The sequence below is a fragment of the Maniola jurtina genome, chromosome 2 (genome assembly GCF_905333055.1).
Source record: "Maniola jurtina chromosome 2, ilManJurt1.1, whole genome shotgun sequence".
In the NCBI taxonomy this organism is placed as follows: domain Eukaryota; kingdom Metazoa; phylum Arthropoda; class Insecta; order Lepidoptera; family Nymphalidae; genus Maniola; species Maniola jurtina.
The window spans coordinates 6129244-6145694 of record NC_060030.1 but is presented as its reverse complement, the minus strand read 5'-3'; the positions used below and the strand labels follow the sequence as shown (position 1 = coordinate 6145694).

At 37.6% G+C, this 16451-nt stretch overlaps 1 protein-coding gene across 5 annotated transcripts in view; it reads left to right on the top strand.

Moving 5' to 3' along the window:
* Nucleotides 1–16451, top strand: part of LOC123873699 (adenylyl cyclase-associated protein 1) — a 47806-nt gene that overhangs the window by 11561 nt on the left and 19794 nt on the right. For 4 of the 5 annotated variants that reach the window (XM_045918706.1, XM_045918687.1, XM_045918714.1 and 1 more), the window contains exons 2-4: nt 7141–7394; nt 11916–12001; nt 12464–12846. In XM_045918706.1, coding sequence (XP_045774662.1) covers nt 7362–7394; nt 11916–12001; nt 12464–12846 — 502 coding nt within the window. In that variant the 5' untranslated portion in view covers nt 7141–7361. Of the gene's footprint in view, nt 1–5153; nt 5398–7140; nt 7395–11915; nt 12002–12463; nt 12847–16451 lie in introns of those variants that run through there. The other variant, XM_045918697.1, reaches the window with a different exon arrangement.

Sequence of the window (16451 nt, the reverse complement as noted above, 5' to 3'; positions counted from 1 at the left end):
GTCTTTCATTTTGATTTTGATTAAGGATTTATTCATTAGCTCTATTCATTATCTGTTAAATACCTACGTCATCATTAATTTCAGCGAACAGTTATCTACTGTGAAAATTTTAAAAGGAAAATTTTCCTTTCTATCGCCTTATCGCTAAATAAGGAGACGTTGAGCGCTGACTGAAATAAGAGAGCATTGTAAAGTTTCTTTTAGCTTATAATTAAGCTTTTGCGGAACAAAGTGGGAACAGGGTATTTATTGGCTTTAACATTAGGTATATTTATATCACTAGTTGATGCTCGCGACTTCTTTTGAATGGATTTAGGTTTTATATCTTTAAACCGGGCTACAAAGTAGCCTATATCACTTTCTATCTTTCGGTCTTTAACTATGTCTATCCAAAAAATCTCGTCGATCCATTGCTCCGTTGCGGCGTGATTGAAGCACAACCCAATAAAAAAACGTATTTATAAGATTACTAGCTGGCCCGCCCCAGCTTTGCACAGGTGGGCGATTTCTTCTGATCCATTTCATATTCACCGTAATTTTTTAATAAATTTAGCATGATGGTGAAAACCGCATTAAAATCTACTACGAAGTTTTAAAGTTAATATTATAAACGATTACACCGACAAACGCGGATTACAACTTTGTTTTATATGATTTAAATAAGAGATTACAAAGTTTCCTGCAGGAAACAACTTATTGAAACAAAATTACATTTTGCATTAAGTTTGCAAGTTTCACAGTGCACTGGATGAATATTTAATTTTATTTTGTTATGCTGTTATTGCTATTATTTGTATGAAGTCTCTCATTACAAGCTTCAGATCGTGCAGAAGATCAGATTGTGGTATTGAAATAACGCAAGTTTTCCAAGCTAACACAATATAAATACGAAAGAACAATTACAAACCACAAACCAACCACGTATTAGTGACTGTAACACAATAATTGTGAGTAATACGTAAAGGTTTGCACTTTCAATTTGCTAAAAAGAAGACCAAACAAAGAACAATAAAAGTTAAACCTTTTCGTAGTCAAATCCAACAGAAACCGTCGATTTATTATTTTATCATCATCATCATCGTCGACAACCGATAGACGCCCACTGCTGGGCATAAGTCTCTTGTAGGGTCTTTCGCACGCCACGGTCTCCCGCCCGCCTAAATCCAACGGCTCGCAGTCGTTTGATCTCGTTTGCCTACCTAATGAGGGATCTTCCAACGCTGCACTTTACATTACACCTTGCCCAACGTCCATCGGTTTTCAAACTACCATACCCATTGCCTCTTTACCTTTTAAACCCGCTGAGCTATGTCGGTTACTCTGATTCTCCTACGGATCTCCTCATTCTCCTGGCTATAGGTATGCATTGATCGTTGACTTTGGTCTTCAAGGACTGAGGAATTTTGGACGAGAACATTTATCTCGAAGCTGAGCCGAACGTTGCCTAGTCGAGTTGATCGGCAGCTAACCTCTTTCTCAAAATTGGACAATACAAATCACCTACTACAACAATGAATGATTTTTCGAGTACAGAGCTCTCAAATGCCTCTCAACAATTATTTTATGCTATTTGTTTTATTTATTGTATTATATTACTATATACATTTATTCATGTACTTTTGACCTACTGCATATTATGGTTATTATTTTATGTAGTATTTAGTAGGTACATTTCGTATGAACAAAGTAAAGTAGCTATAAAAACGACGTACTCGTAAAATTTCATTTATCGTGTGTTACGCCTTTTCTAATCCACTTATTTCTTTCCCGTCCGTACAGAACATTTTATCGCGTTTTCCAAGTTTTCTCATATGAGAAGTTTCCATAGGCATTGATAAATTTTTATTATTGGTTTGCGCTTGATCATAGCCGTTATAGTGTGATTACGTAGTCAAAGTCGAATTTAATGTAGGTGCTTGTAAACCTGGCATTTTGAAAGTGTTTATCCGCCAGCGTACATTTCATTTTTGAGACCAAGCTCCTTGTGTCGCGAATCGCGATCAATATGGTCTTTGTCTCGGCTTTGCACAAGAGAATGTCTTTTCAAGGCATCTGCAAAGAAAATTTCTTACGCAGCATCCATTTCTCCTAAACAATTCGCATACATATAAATACGCATCTTAGCCCTTTATATACTTAATACATTATTATTATACCCACTAGGATACTTGTCTTGCTAAAAATTTGATACTAATCGGAACCTATCTACTTTTTATCACTATCGTCGCTTTGATATCGATCCAAACTCTGTACTGCGTAAGCTGTATTGAAAACAGATCGTCAGCTTTTTGAATATTTTTTTATTCACTAAAGGCACATACTCAATCACAAGCTTATATCGCAAGATGCCTATTCACTCTTGTTTTAAAGGTACCCGGAATTTTATTACGGAATTAGGAAAGATCGCCGAAGAGTATTCCAAACCTTAGCCATGTGTATGAGGACGCAAAATCTTTCGTGTGAAACTACTTAGTTTAATTTAGGTTTGCCAAACCTCAAACTTTAATTTTATATTATGTCTTCACCCTTAGTATTTACTTACGTCAGAATCAGCTACGCACCCTTTGTGTATCACGTTGACAAAATGTATTTAAGTCTCCGAGGAATTTCGGATCCACATTCTGTGAATTCTTCAAATTGTTACTCAATTTAGGGTCTATTGGATGATGGATCTTGTTTTACACTCATACACACAATTACGTAAGAGCGTTAGTCATGTTCAAATGGCCTTGGCCGTGCAACGATACGAAAATAACACCCGATTTTCCCTTCAGCACGTCGAGATTTGTTGTAATGCAATATTCGCCTCGCTTCGATTTTGTTCATCATCATATCAACCATAACTGAGCTGCTGAGCACTGGCCTTCTCTAAGGTTGAGAAGGTTTTAGGGTCTAAACCCTTCTAAAGCCTTAACTTTAGGCCAAAGTTACAACGCTGCACAGTGTTTTCAATAGAACAAGCTAGCTAGACAAAATTATTTATTTGGTTTGTTTGCTTTGTACGGCTTTCTTATGATGTTTTATGACAGTTTAAATCCAAAACACCCAAATAAAAGAAGGTAAGATTACGGGTTCCAACTAAGAAAAGCCGCCAAGAAACTCAGCAGTTTTTCTATTCAATAAGTAGGTATGTATCTATTCAATAGGTATATATCTATCTATATATATATCTATTTATACAGATTGACACATAATGTTCTTACATAATATTATATTTTGTATAATTTTTTCAAATATGTATTTATACTGCACTAAAAATGTATTTAAAACAGTTTATTTAAAAGTTTCGCGGCGTTTAAACGGTAAACATATGGTATGGCGACCTCAATATAGTCTGAGCAAAGTTTATACCTAATTTACAAGTAACGGAGCATAAAGTCTGCGAGTAGCGACCCACATACATCGACCGGAGACTGATAAATATATTATCCTTCTTCCAGCCGTATTCCCCACCGGATTAGTTTACCTCAACGTATTATGCGGCATGTTTTATGTAGGTATAATGTCGTCATTGTCACAGCTGTTGTCTCTACTCTCTACCAATGCTAAGGTACTTTGATGTTGACCTTGTTTTAGTGCTTATTGAAATTTGCAAAAGGTGGCCTGAGGTAAAATCCACTAATAAATAAACTGAATAAACTAACTTCCCATTTTCATCCTTCGACGTCCAAAAATTGTTACATCAAAAAAATTACTTAAATCTATACCAACACACATTATTTGATGTAGGGTATAACATATTATAAGAGTCTGGCATTAAAAAAATCATCATCTAGAAATAAAGTTCACTGATCATTGTCAACTTTCGTTAAACAAAGTAAATGACAATTATTATCGGTAAGTCAGTATAGTTAGCGATTATAGGTCTATATCATGACATAAGAATTCAACATTAACACCGTTCGACACAAACTTTGACGAATTTTCGGGAAAACTCTATCTTCGTCGCTTCATTTGCACTTTTTATCTATAACTTTTGCCTGCGTTGCGTTAGTAAGTACTACTTATCCGACGAATTCCATTGAAAACTACAGAAAATAACTGAACAATATTGAAAAAGCTAAAAGTTAAGACCTTTTCTGCAGAAAAACTGAAAAGAGTGGTGCTACTTTTAGCCTTGTCAATTCATAAAAAGTTTTGCTATCGTCATCTGGTATTAGCGAGTTGGACTGAGCGATTGGAACTTTTTCAAATGAATTTATTTTAGTAATGGTCAAAGTTAGGCAAAATTTTTGCTTTCTTCACGTTAATCTGTCACATAAGCTTATCAATAGATGTATTATAATATCTATTTTCACATCTGTGTTTTTCGCTGGTGTCCTTGTACAAATAGCAGGTGAAGTGCCTTTAAAAAAATCACTGATATACTTACTCGATGTTTTAATACACGACACTCCATTGAGGAGACGGCCGTAAACCTATCAAGGACGCATCCAAACAAGACTTGTCACTTTGCCAACATAGATTCGTAGATTATGTTCGTAGCTATTTTTTGTCCTGATGTAATGTCCCTATGATTTCTTTTATTTTTCTGAAAGTAGCAGACATAACAACATTAACTTCATTTTGACGATAACAGGTGAATTGATCTCATAATAAAACTTAAAAGTATGTACTTGAAAAAAACATAATTATTACGCATTCGAATATGCATGGATTCGACTCGCATCTCGTTCCAGCAACGCGCGGGACTGCAATTACTTTCATGGCATAATATTATGTATTATTGTAGGTACCTACTGGTAATATGTATTTGAAGAGTAACCGCCGTGTTTCTTGCTGGCTCTTCTCGATAGCAAAATTATTCCGAACAGTAGTTCATTTGACGTAGTAGTAGTAGAACATTTGACGATTCAAAAGTATTTGTAAAAGTTAATTTGAAAAAAAAAAAAACTTAGGTACTATCTCATAGAGTAAGACTCTTTATTTTTTTCTTTCCCACATAAAGACAATTGTAATATTATATAAGGACAATTTATCGATTATATGTATATCACACTAATTGTTTTCTTAGTGTTTATGTATGACTAACTAATTTTCTGTCTCTTTCATTCAGAGAGCATTATTTGTAAACTTATCGTTTAGGTTTGCTTTATCATCATTTTTGTGAGTACCCGGTATTATTATCGCACCATATCTGCACCTTAGTCATTAGATAGTGATTCTTCGTTGAAGATAGGTACATTAAACTGCAGTGAATTATTAATATTTTTCCTCAATTCGGTGTGAGAAGTGGTGTTTTTATCACGATGGAAGGTGATAGTGGTAAAAATATGAAGAATTTGATAGACATGTTTGAAGCGCGTAGAAACCGACCGGATGAGGAGCAGGGTGCGGTCAACGTAGTAGTTGTTGACGCTAATCAAGTGGACACGGATATTGATGAAAGTGTTATTGGTATGAACACTGATGAAATTGTCTTGGTAACATTGTTATATTATGGCCTGTTATTGCGATTATTTATTGCGCCTAAATATTTGACTATAAATACTTATGTTGTTTAGGCGAACATCAATTTTCGGTGCGGAAAACTTCTGTAGCTATTTATGTAGAGTATTCTGGATTTAGACGTTTAATTAATACACATGACACAACTAGTACTATACATAGATGGATATGCTGTGCTAATTACCCACAGATAACGACACAATGAAGTTATAAATAATTATAATATCTATTTAATTCTATATCGGGGTTTTTTAAATGGCAATATTTAGAGATTTTAGATCTTTGAATACCAGCGTCCAACACTATTATACATAGTTGCATTTTTCAGTTGAAATATTAACTGATTCTGTAGAAATCTCAACGTCACGGACACCGAACACTGTTCAATTGACGGAACCTCCCAGGTGCGACAGTTGTTTTTTTAACCCCCGACCCAAAAAGAGGGGTGTTATAAGTTTGACGTGTGTATCTGTTTGTGGCATCGTAGCTCCTAAACTAATGAACCGATTTTAATTTAGTTTTTCTTTATTTGAAAGGTGGCTTGATTGAAAGCGTTCTTAGCTATAATTCAAGAAAATCGGTTCAGCCGTTTGAAAGTTATCAGCTCTTTTCTAGTTACTGTAACTTTCACTTGTCGGGGGTGTTATAAATTTTTAATTTATACTTGTGTATTTATGAGTTTGAGAGATAAGTACCGTAATGTTTTACACATGCACCGGCACGAGACTGCATCTTAACTATTCAAACCTTTTGAATAGGCCTATACCTATAGTAAAAACTTTACTATTTAGGTTTTCCTTTTTCGATGAATAGATTCATGAGAATTCATGTGAACTCTTTTTCTTTAAGTTTAAGCGCTCTTATATAACTTTTGTTTGGCTAACTAATACATCTTATGTTATTTTACGGCCGAAATTAATAATCGAACTATTTGTAATCAGTTGTGCTCTGAGTCTATTTGGGCCAATTGGCATTTGCTTGCATACATCCGTTTGTCTATCAGAGCCTCATACGAGTAAATCATAACCCCTAAATGCATGCACATAATTACTTCAGATTGCATTGTGATGATAAACGGCGCTAACACTGTCGTGATAATTTGAAGCAGAACTCATAAGACACGTGATCTAAAGTGGGCTCTACACTTGCGGCGCGAACGGCCGCGAAAGCCCGCGACAACTGCGAATCACGAGTGGAGATGTTGTTCACGCCTTCGCGTTCGCGCTTCGCGCCTTCCCCGATCAGTGTCGGTTTTTGGTCCGCGACAAAGGGTTTGCGGCGCGAACGTAGACTCATCGTCAACGTCCGAACAAGACTTGCGAGTGTGGAGGGACACAGTTCACGCTTGGATCGCGGCATACATTCACGGCGTGATATAACGGCGCGACTTCGCGTGCGAGTGTAGAGCCGGCTTTAGATTGAGATTTACGAGTATATGTATGTAGAGCGTCGGTACTTTGACTTTGCTCAGACTTAAGTTTCAGTTAAAACGAGACCGATTTATGTCAGCGATAACGCTGTCTCGGTTTAACAGTGTCTGAGCAAAGTCAAAGTTTTCTCTATCTATAGAGCGAACTTTGATTTTGTTCTGCCTTCTGTTTTAGTTCGGGGCGAACAACGATTTTAGAATTGCCGAGCCACTAGACAGAAAATGTGTCTTCCATCTTTTAATGTTTTTTTCTTATTGTCTAGGTAGTGAAGTGGAGCCCACAGCTGCAGTTCAAAGTCCGGCTGCAGATCTCGAGGCTCTGATAGAGCGTTTAGAGCGAGTGACGTCGCGTTTGGAGCGTCTGCCCGCGTTGCGCACGCGCACGCCGACCCCGCCCCGCTCCCCCGCGCCCTCACCCGCCGGCACCTTTACACCGCCGCCGCCACCGCCGCTGCCACAGACAGAAATTATAGTGGCCGACAACATGAGTATCAACGGATACCAGGACTTGATGCAGGTTCGATGGTTTCATATGATTAACTAGCTGACCCGTCTCGGTTCGCTCCAGTGGAATTTCTGAAAATTCTTACTTCGTCTGTGTCTTAAATCGTCGTGTCGTGGGATCATTCCCATTAGCTTATATTATGTCAATGACAATCGGTCTTTGCATATAAAATGTAAATCACACATGTTATAAATCACACGATGTTTACCTTCATTGAAGAGAACTTAACTTAATTACCTGGGTGATTATTAAATTAAACTTATTATTATTTTATTAATTAAGCACAACTTGGGAAGTCGCTCATTGCTTCTTATTACACTCGGAGGTTGGTAGTGGTTATAAAGTAATAACTTTTAATTTTAAATTTCTTCATAGATATTGCGATGCTTATGCTACTTGAAACTTTCTACGGTTCTATAATCCAAGTTGAAAACCAACTTTTCTTATTCAAAGCGTTTTGTTATTTTATCCAATTCCATGTTATCCAATGTCGACTGAAGGCACTTTTCAACAAAAGGATAGCAGAAAATATAAGGAATTTCTAGTTCAATTTTTACTTTCTGGTATGCAATTTGTCACAACTCAATACTACTTGAGCGACATTTGTGCGATCATTTTGTGGTTTTGAAGGTTTTAGAATGAAATACAGTCAACTCTCCTTTAGCTGTATTCCTAGCTCCTGAAATAATTCAACGCTTAAGGAACTTACAAATTCGTTTTCCTACTACGCTACTTACATATTCTAATGGTTCACTTTGGTCCAGCACATTCACTCAATATGCTGAGCCAACATGTTTTACGTCAGAACATACATTACATAATACCATTTTGTACAAAAAAGTAGGATGGACGCTCGCGTTGTATGCAGCTTGCACAACATGAAGCTTACATATAAACCTCTTGTAAAAGCGTATTTTCTTACGGCCCCGACTCAAAGCAAGGAAGCTTCTTAACGTATATCGAAGTGTTTATTTCAAAGGAACTGGGAGTGGTAGATTGAAATGGGTGTTGGAGTGCTTATAAATCGTATTTGAAATGTAAGCAGTTTCTGCATAGGAGATCATGTACCTATATATCATTTTAAAACGACCAGAATCTATTGTGATATATTTGAACTAAGAGCTTTTGGTAGTGATAATCTTAGTCGTGATAACTTTGTAGTACGTGATCTCGCTGCATGATATCTTTACCCATGTGTTATTCAATTAAAATGCAGCTGTAGAAAAAAATATTTATAAAGTCACCAACCCATCTGTTTCTGTGAAGACATCTAGTACTAAAAAGCTTAGGAATCATAGGTTGCCAAAAATGAGTGCGTCTAGTGATGCTATGTAACATGCACGGTGCAATATACCATGCAATGCACGAATTTACAATGCTGCACTATAACATATTACATTACATGTATAAAATTCCCATAGTCTGGACGTCTTGTGCGCATGAACCGTGCCGTTGTTGCGCACGCTATGGCCATTAGATACAACCGTGCGTGGAGCGACATGTGTTATAAATTGTTACATTGCACCAGTCAATTTTTATCGAGGTTCCTTGTTTACTCGTATATCCTTAGAAGATCGAATCAATCAATTTGTATCGGCAACGGCCACTCTTGTTTATACAATTTGTTATCTTTCCGACGTTTTGTGTAACGTGATTTTGTAGCTCGGGGAATCTTTTGAGCTAACTTTTACTTACTACTTCTTTATTAACGTTTATTCCTTTGACTTTATACTTTTTGGGTTCCGTACCTCTATAGGAAAATAAGAACCCTTGTAGGATCACTTCGTTGTCTGTGTGACATATAACTGTGCCTCTGGTTGATCTAGAATCATGAAATTTGGCAGGTAGGTTGTTCTTATAGCGCAAGCAAAGGCAATAATCTGAAAACCGAAAACCGTGAATTTGTGGTTACATTACAAAAAAATTAAAACGTGTTCACGAAAAAATCATTAGTTTACTAAATCACATGTAGGTCGCGCTGTCCGTTATTAACTTGCAGTGTTCCAAATAAAAGTATTATATCTTGTACGATGGTAAAGAACCATCGATGTATATGGATGGGCCCTTCGAAGATAAAAAACGCGCTCAAAAAGTCAAGAGAAATAGCAAAAGTCTCTTGACTTTGTCAATGACGATGACGTAAGATTCAAGCGTATTTTTGCGGACGGAATTGTATGGGAAAGACTAATCCATATACATCGATGTAAAGAACCCTTCACCTTCACTTGACCGGTTTTTTTACTTTGAAACATTCTGAAATGGCGTGAAAATGTTATGTGGCGCCTATCTGTGTGTAAGTACCGCGCCAATCCATTTACATCGGCAATGGCCGCCTTTGTTTGGACAATTTGTTTACTTTACGACGTTCTCTTTGACTTGATTTAATAGCTGCCAAACGGAGTGAGTTTTGCAGATTGTATTACGTTTCATATTCTTTCTTTCAATTTGAAACAGTTACAAATGGTGTAAAAATTGTTACTGTACAACCTAACGAAGTTGTCCTTAACTTGAATTGATACCTTTGTAAAGTATAATTGGTTAAAGAAAAAGAATGGAAAAAAACAGTGGTTATCTCTTTATCATTTGGTCAGCTTTACGGTTAGTTGAAGGGAAAGGGTAATATTTTGGAAGTAATAATGACTAGTATTTTTTAATTAAAAAAGGTGTTTGATTTAAGTACAATTAATTTAAGTTTTGTGCTTCAGAGTCACTATTACAAGATCATGTTTATATATGCATAGCGACTTTGTTTTCGTCAATTCATCGGTTTTACGATGTACCTAATCTGTCTGATAACTACAAAAGCGCTGAAGCTTTGCTTTTATTGCTTAGGGGGATTGTGTAACTGAGTGAGATGTGACGGCAACGTATTCTTTACCGTAATGATTATAGCTTTGTTTACATAGATATTCATTTGTTCCCTCGTATCTCCCAAACTACAATGTATGCACTTAGATTTTAATTTTAATGAGATGTTCTTATCAAAATCGCGTTCCGCATGTCATGAACTTGTGATATACGAGTACAATGGATCCGTTTCATCTTCATTTTGTTTCGTTAACACTATCTATACGTCTCCGGCTTGAATTATTGTTTATCCATTGTTTCAGACTTTATTAACCGATTCCAAAAAGGAGGAGGTTCTCAATTCGTCGGAATCTTTTTTTAGTTATCAACATTGATTGCAATCTAGAGAGCGGCTATTTCGAATAAAAAATCATGTTTCTTGTACACAATGTCCAAACATGGTCCAAACTAAATTGACTAGTTTAAATCTAATGCTATCCTTTTCGGCAGGTGGCCTTATAAAAGGGATAGCAATATATTTAGACCTGTTATTTTAAGTTATAAGCAAAAGCGAATTACAACAAGTAATTTTTTTACTTGGAATGGGTAATCCACTAGGCACTTTATAATATATGGCTTACTTATTATACTTACAAGATTGATAAATATTGAAGCAATGACAGTCCTTTTGTCGCTGTTAAGGTATCAAAGGAGTTGCTCGCGTCTGCAAAAAGGGCTATTGTTGCCGTGAAAAACATTTCAAGTGCCCTATATTTCCTTCAGGGCTTATGCCCTTGTGATAAATGACGTGATGGACCATTTATCATCCCATCCACTATAAACGATTACATCAACTACAGTTTTGGGTAACTTAGTAGTTTATTTATTACCCTCCAGAAAAACTGGCCAAGTGCGTGTCGCACTCGCGAACCGAGGGTTCCGTAGTAAAACGGTAAGAATCACTTTTGTCAACGAACCGCAAAACTAACTTTGCTTGTAGAGGTTAAAAAACTGTTGGTTTTATTTTTCCTATAAAATATACATAAACTTCTATTGATCATAATTTGTTATTAATTTAAGAGTTTTCGATTGGTCAACTTCAGAGATAAGGAACGGTATTTATTCGACATTTTGCACGATAAATCGAAAAGTGTTATGCAGAAAATTAAATGAAAATTGAATATGTAATTTTTTATTTGTTCATGAACAAATTTTAGTTTTTTTTTGTGTGATGTAACCACAAATTCACGGTTCGGATTTTTTCCCTTACCTGTGCTATAAGACCTACCTATCTGCCGAATTTCATGATTCTAGGTCAACGGGAAGCACCCTATAGGTGTCTTGACAGACACGACAGACAGATAACGAAGTGATCCTATAAGGGTTCCTTTTTTCCTTTTGAAGCACGGAACTCTAAAAATTAAAAAATAAAACTTGACAATGAAAAGGACGTACACAAATTACGGCTTATCTCCATACAGTCGTTATTTACTTAATGTCTCTTCAGGTACCTAAAGCTAAAGTATTCACCAGCATCGTAAAGCTGACGATAATAAAACACTAAATACTCGTAGATAATAAATTATTCTAGGTAGCCATCAAATCACGTGGGATTTGTGGTTACCTGAACACTCAAAATTAGCTCTCAGAAGGTTCTACACTTCTACTGTACTCATACTCCTACTTTTACATATTTATTATACCTAATACTTTCTTACGTACAAATATTAATGTCTATTGTTGTAGGGTCCCCTGCAGAATTATTTGCAGTTGTCGAAGCAACTCGGCGGAGACATCGCTACACACGCAAACCTCGTTAACGACGCTTTTCAGTAAGAATTGTTATTATAATTATCATTTTTTTAAGTTTATTCATTAGATCAACATTTTGAAAAACCATTAGGTACCTTTGTAAAGAATCAGCTATAGCTAATAAAACTGGGCTGTCGGATGTTTCTCTCTATGAATCTCTTTTATCTTAGTTTTAATTAGACATAAATCAACGAATTGGTCAGCTGAAATAGCAATGGGCAGGCCATGTCTGCCGTAGAACAGATGGCTGCTGGGGCAGACATGTTCTGTAGTGGAGATCGCGTATCTGCAAGCGCAGTGAGGGACGACCTCTAACCCGCTGGACTGACGACCTTTTGAAGGCAGCGGGAAATGGGTGGATGAGGAAGGCGGAGGATCGTGTGTGGTTGCGCGCTCTTGGGAAGGTCTATGTCCAGTCTATGTGAACACAAACCGGCTGATTGATTGATTGATATAATGCCTAAAAGTATATTTTGTTTTAGGGAGCAGCTCCGCTACATAAAGTTGGCAACATCTCGATCCAAACCATCAGATGGCGAACTCCAACAGCTCCTCAAGCCGACCAGCGACAAAATCTCCGCAATCCAACAATATCGCGAAAAGAATCGCGCCTCCAACTTCTTCAACCATCTCTCTGCCATATCAGAGAGCATTCCCGCCCTCGGATGGGTCGCAGTGGCGCCAACTCCCGCGCCATATGTCAAGGAGATGAACGACGCTGGCCAGTTCTACACGAACCGCGTGCTCAAAGAGTGGAAAGAGAAAAACAAGACCCATGTTGAATGGTGCCGCGCGTGGGTGCAGCTTCTGTCGGACCTGCAGGCGTATGTGAAGCAATACCATACTACTGGGCTGGTTTGGTCTGGTAAGTTTAGAAGTATTTCTACCAAAATCTTCCTTATTTTGACATAAATAAGCGAAAGTGCGTGAGAGCTACGAATGTGTTGGACCACCCCTTCATGTTTATTGCATGATTGATATCGATGAGCAATTCAATTTACCTACCTTATAATTAATAAATTTAATTAAATTCAAGTTACCTTTCTTATAATTGGTGAATGTTTCTTTGACTACGCATTCCTGGTAGAAATATCTTTCATCAAATATCTTTACCTTCACAGAAAAGTTTCCCTTAAACGAATATGTTGAGATTACTGATATTTTTACATCATCGAAGAACCAATAAAAAGAATTTATAACTCGTAAATCGGAAGTTTTATGCGATCTGCAATCAAGGATCGCTGTTTTCTTAATCTTTATGGGAAAAGTTAGTTGATAGTTTAGTAACAGTTTGTTAGAGAAAATATATATTATGCCTATCAAACCTATCCAATTAAAAACTGGTCAAGTGCGAATCGGACTCGTACACGAAGGGTTCCGTTCCATCGTACAATGCATATTACTATGTAGGTAGATGTACTTCTTTTTTTAAATTAACATGGCCTCCTTTTTGAAATTGGCCATCTTGGTTTTTTATTATTATTTGTCGTTATAACGGCAATAGAAATATATACTGTAAAAATTTTAACTCTACCTTTTACGGGTTCATGAGATACAGCCCGTTGGAACCCTTCGGGCGCGGAACCTTTACAATGGCTGCAATACATCAAGCAATAATTACCTTAAGGACGTATTTGCACACTTGTATAGATTTTCGGTACGCTTTGTGGCTAAAATATACTAAGTAAATTGGAACTACAGATTGCTAAAAATAGATTGGTCCTTTATCTCCAGAGATCGAGTAATTTTTTGATAAAATCATTAATTTTGATACTATAAGAACGATTTTCCTTCACCTCTTCCACGCAGAATTAACGATTTAGGGTCAAGTTTAGGTACATTTTTCTCAGTTTACGTACGGATTTTATTCTTCTAATAAATATTTTCCGTTAGCACATAATGTGCACCTCAAAATATAGGATTATTATATTAATAATAGTATAAAAATAAATAAAAACATCGTGTATAAATTTTTCACGTATTTTGCTTCAACCGCAAACCTTAATACAGTGCACTAAGGGTTATTTTGATATTGGGCAGGCAATGGTATGATTTCAAAATTATATCAGTCAGCGGCCAGCCGCCTTCGTGGGTGGTCTCTGCGTCGGTTGCTATAATTTTTTGATGTGGAAAAGATCGCTGTACGAACACAAAATAGTTCGACAAAACCCTAACTGATATTTATAGGAACTTATTCCGTGATTGTGCTGATATTTTGGCAAGGTAAGATAATAATGATAATATTATGTACCTATTATCACATTTTATCGTTAGCTGGATTTTTTTCTTGAGCATGATAGTGATCTGATAGTGAACTTCGAAGGCTGCGACAGGAACTTGAAGACTAGAAGAACTAGATGTGTCCAGTTTGGGCTCGTTTTCTTAGTCATGACGAGATCTTACCTCCGGATTTGTGGAGTGACCTGATGGTATACCTCGAAAGTCACTATTGGAACTCGGAGACGAATAGAGCTAGGTGTTTCGAGTTTGGGCTCATTTTCTTAGTCATGATGAGATCTTACCTCGGATTTGTGGAGTGACCTGATGGTATACCTCGGAAGTCACTATTGGAACTCGGAGACGAATAGAGCTAGGTGTTTCGAGTTTGGGCTCATTTTCTTAGTAATGATGAGATCTTACCTCCGGATTTGTGGAGTGACCTGATGGTATACCTCGGAAGTCACTATTGGAACTCGGAGACGAATAGAGCTAGGTGTTTCGAGTTTGGGCTCATTTTCTTAGTAATGATGAGATCTTACCTCCGGGTTTGTGGAGTGACCTGATGGTATACCTCGGAAGTCACTATTGGAACTCGGAGACGAATAGAGCTAGGTGTTTCGAGTTTGGGCTCATTTTCTTAGTCATGATGAGATCTTACCTCCGGATTTGTGGAGTGACCTGATGGTATACCTCGGAAGTCACTATTGGAACTCGGAGACGAATAGAGCTAGGTGTTTCGAGTTTGGGCTCATTTTCTTAGTAATGATGAGATCTTACCTCCGGATTTGTGGAGTGACCTGATGGTATACCTCGGAAGTCACTATTGGAACTCGGAGACGAATAGAGCTAGGTGTTTCGAGTTTGGGCTCATTTTCTTAGTCATGATGAGATCTTACCTCCGGATTTGTGGAGTGACCTGATGGTATACCTCGGAAGTCACTATTGGAACTCGGAGACGAATAGAGCTAGGTGTTTCGAGTTTGGGCTCATTTTCTTAGTCATGATAAGATCTTACCTCCGGATTTGTGGAGTGACCTGATGGTATACCTCGGAAGTCACTATTGGAACTCGGAGACGAATAGAGCTAGCTGTTTCGAGTTCGGGCTCATTTTTTTAGTCATGATGAGATATTACCTCCGGATTTGTGGAGTGACCTGATGGTACACCTCGGAAGTCACTATTGGAACTCGGAGACGAATAGAGCTAGGTGTTTCGAGTTTGGGCTCATTTTCTTAGTCATGATGAGATCTTACCTCCGGATTTGTGGAGTGACCTGATGGTATACCTCGGAAGTCACTATTGGAACTCGGAGACGAATAGAGCTAGGTGTTTCGAGTTTGGGCTCATTTTCTTAGTCATGATGAGATCTTACCTCCGGATTTGTGAAGTGACCTGATGGTATACCTCGGAAGTCACTATTGGAACTCGGAGACGAATAGAGCTAGCTGTTTCGAGTTCGGGCTCATTTTCTTAGTCATGATGAGATCTTACCTCCATATTTGTGGAGTGACCTGATGGTATACCTCGGAAGTCACTATTGGAACTCGGAGACGAATAGAGCTAGATGTTTCGAGTTTGGGCTAATTTTCTTAGTCATGATGAGATCTTACCTCCGGATTTGTGGAGTGACCTGATAATATACCTCGGAAGCCACTATTGGAACTCGGAGACGAATAGAGCTAGGTTTTTCGAGTTTGAGCTCATTTTCTTAGTCATGATGAGATCTTACCTCCGGATTTGTGGAGTGACCTGATGGTATACCTCGGAAGTCACTATTGGAACTCGGAGACGAATAGAGCTAGGTGTTTCGAGTTTGGGCTCATTTTCTTAGACATGATGAGATCTTACCTCCGGATTTGTGGAGTGACCTGATGGTATACCTCGGAAGTCACTATTGGAACTCGGAGACGAATAGAGCTAGGTGTTTCGAGTTTGGGCTCATTTTCTTAGTCATGATGAGATCTTACCTCCGGATTTGTGGAGTGACCTGATGGTATACCTCGGAAGTCACTATTGGAACTCGGAGACGAATAGAGCTAGGTGTTTCGAGTTTGGGCTCATTTTCTTAGTAATGATGAGATCTTACCTCCGGATTTGTGGAGTGACCTGATGGTGTACCTCGGAAGCCACTATTGGAACTCGGAGACGAATAGAGCTAGGTGTTTCGAGTTTGGGCTCAATTTCTTAGTCATGATGAGATCTTACCTCCGGATTTGTGGAGTGACCTGATGGTATACCTCGGAAGTCACT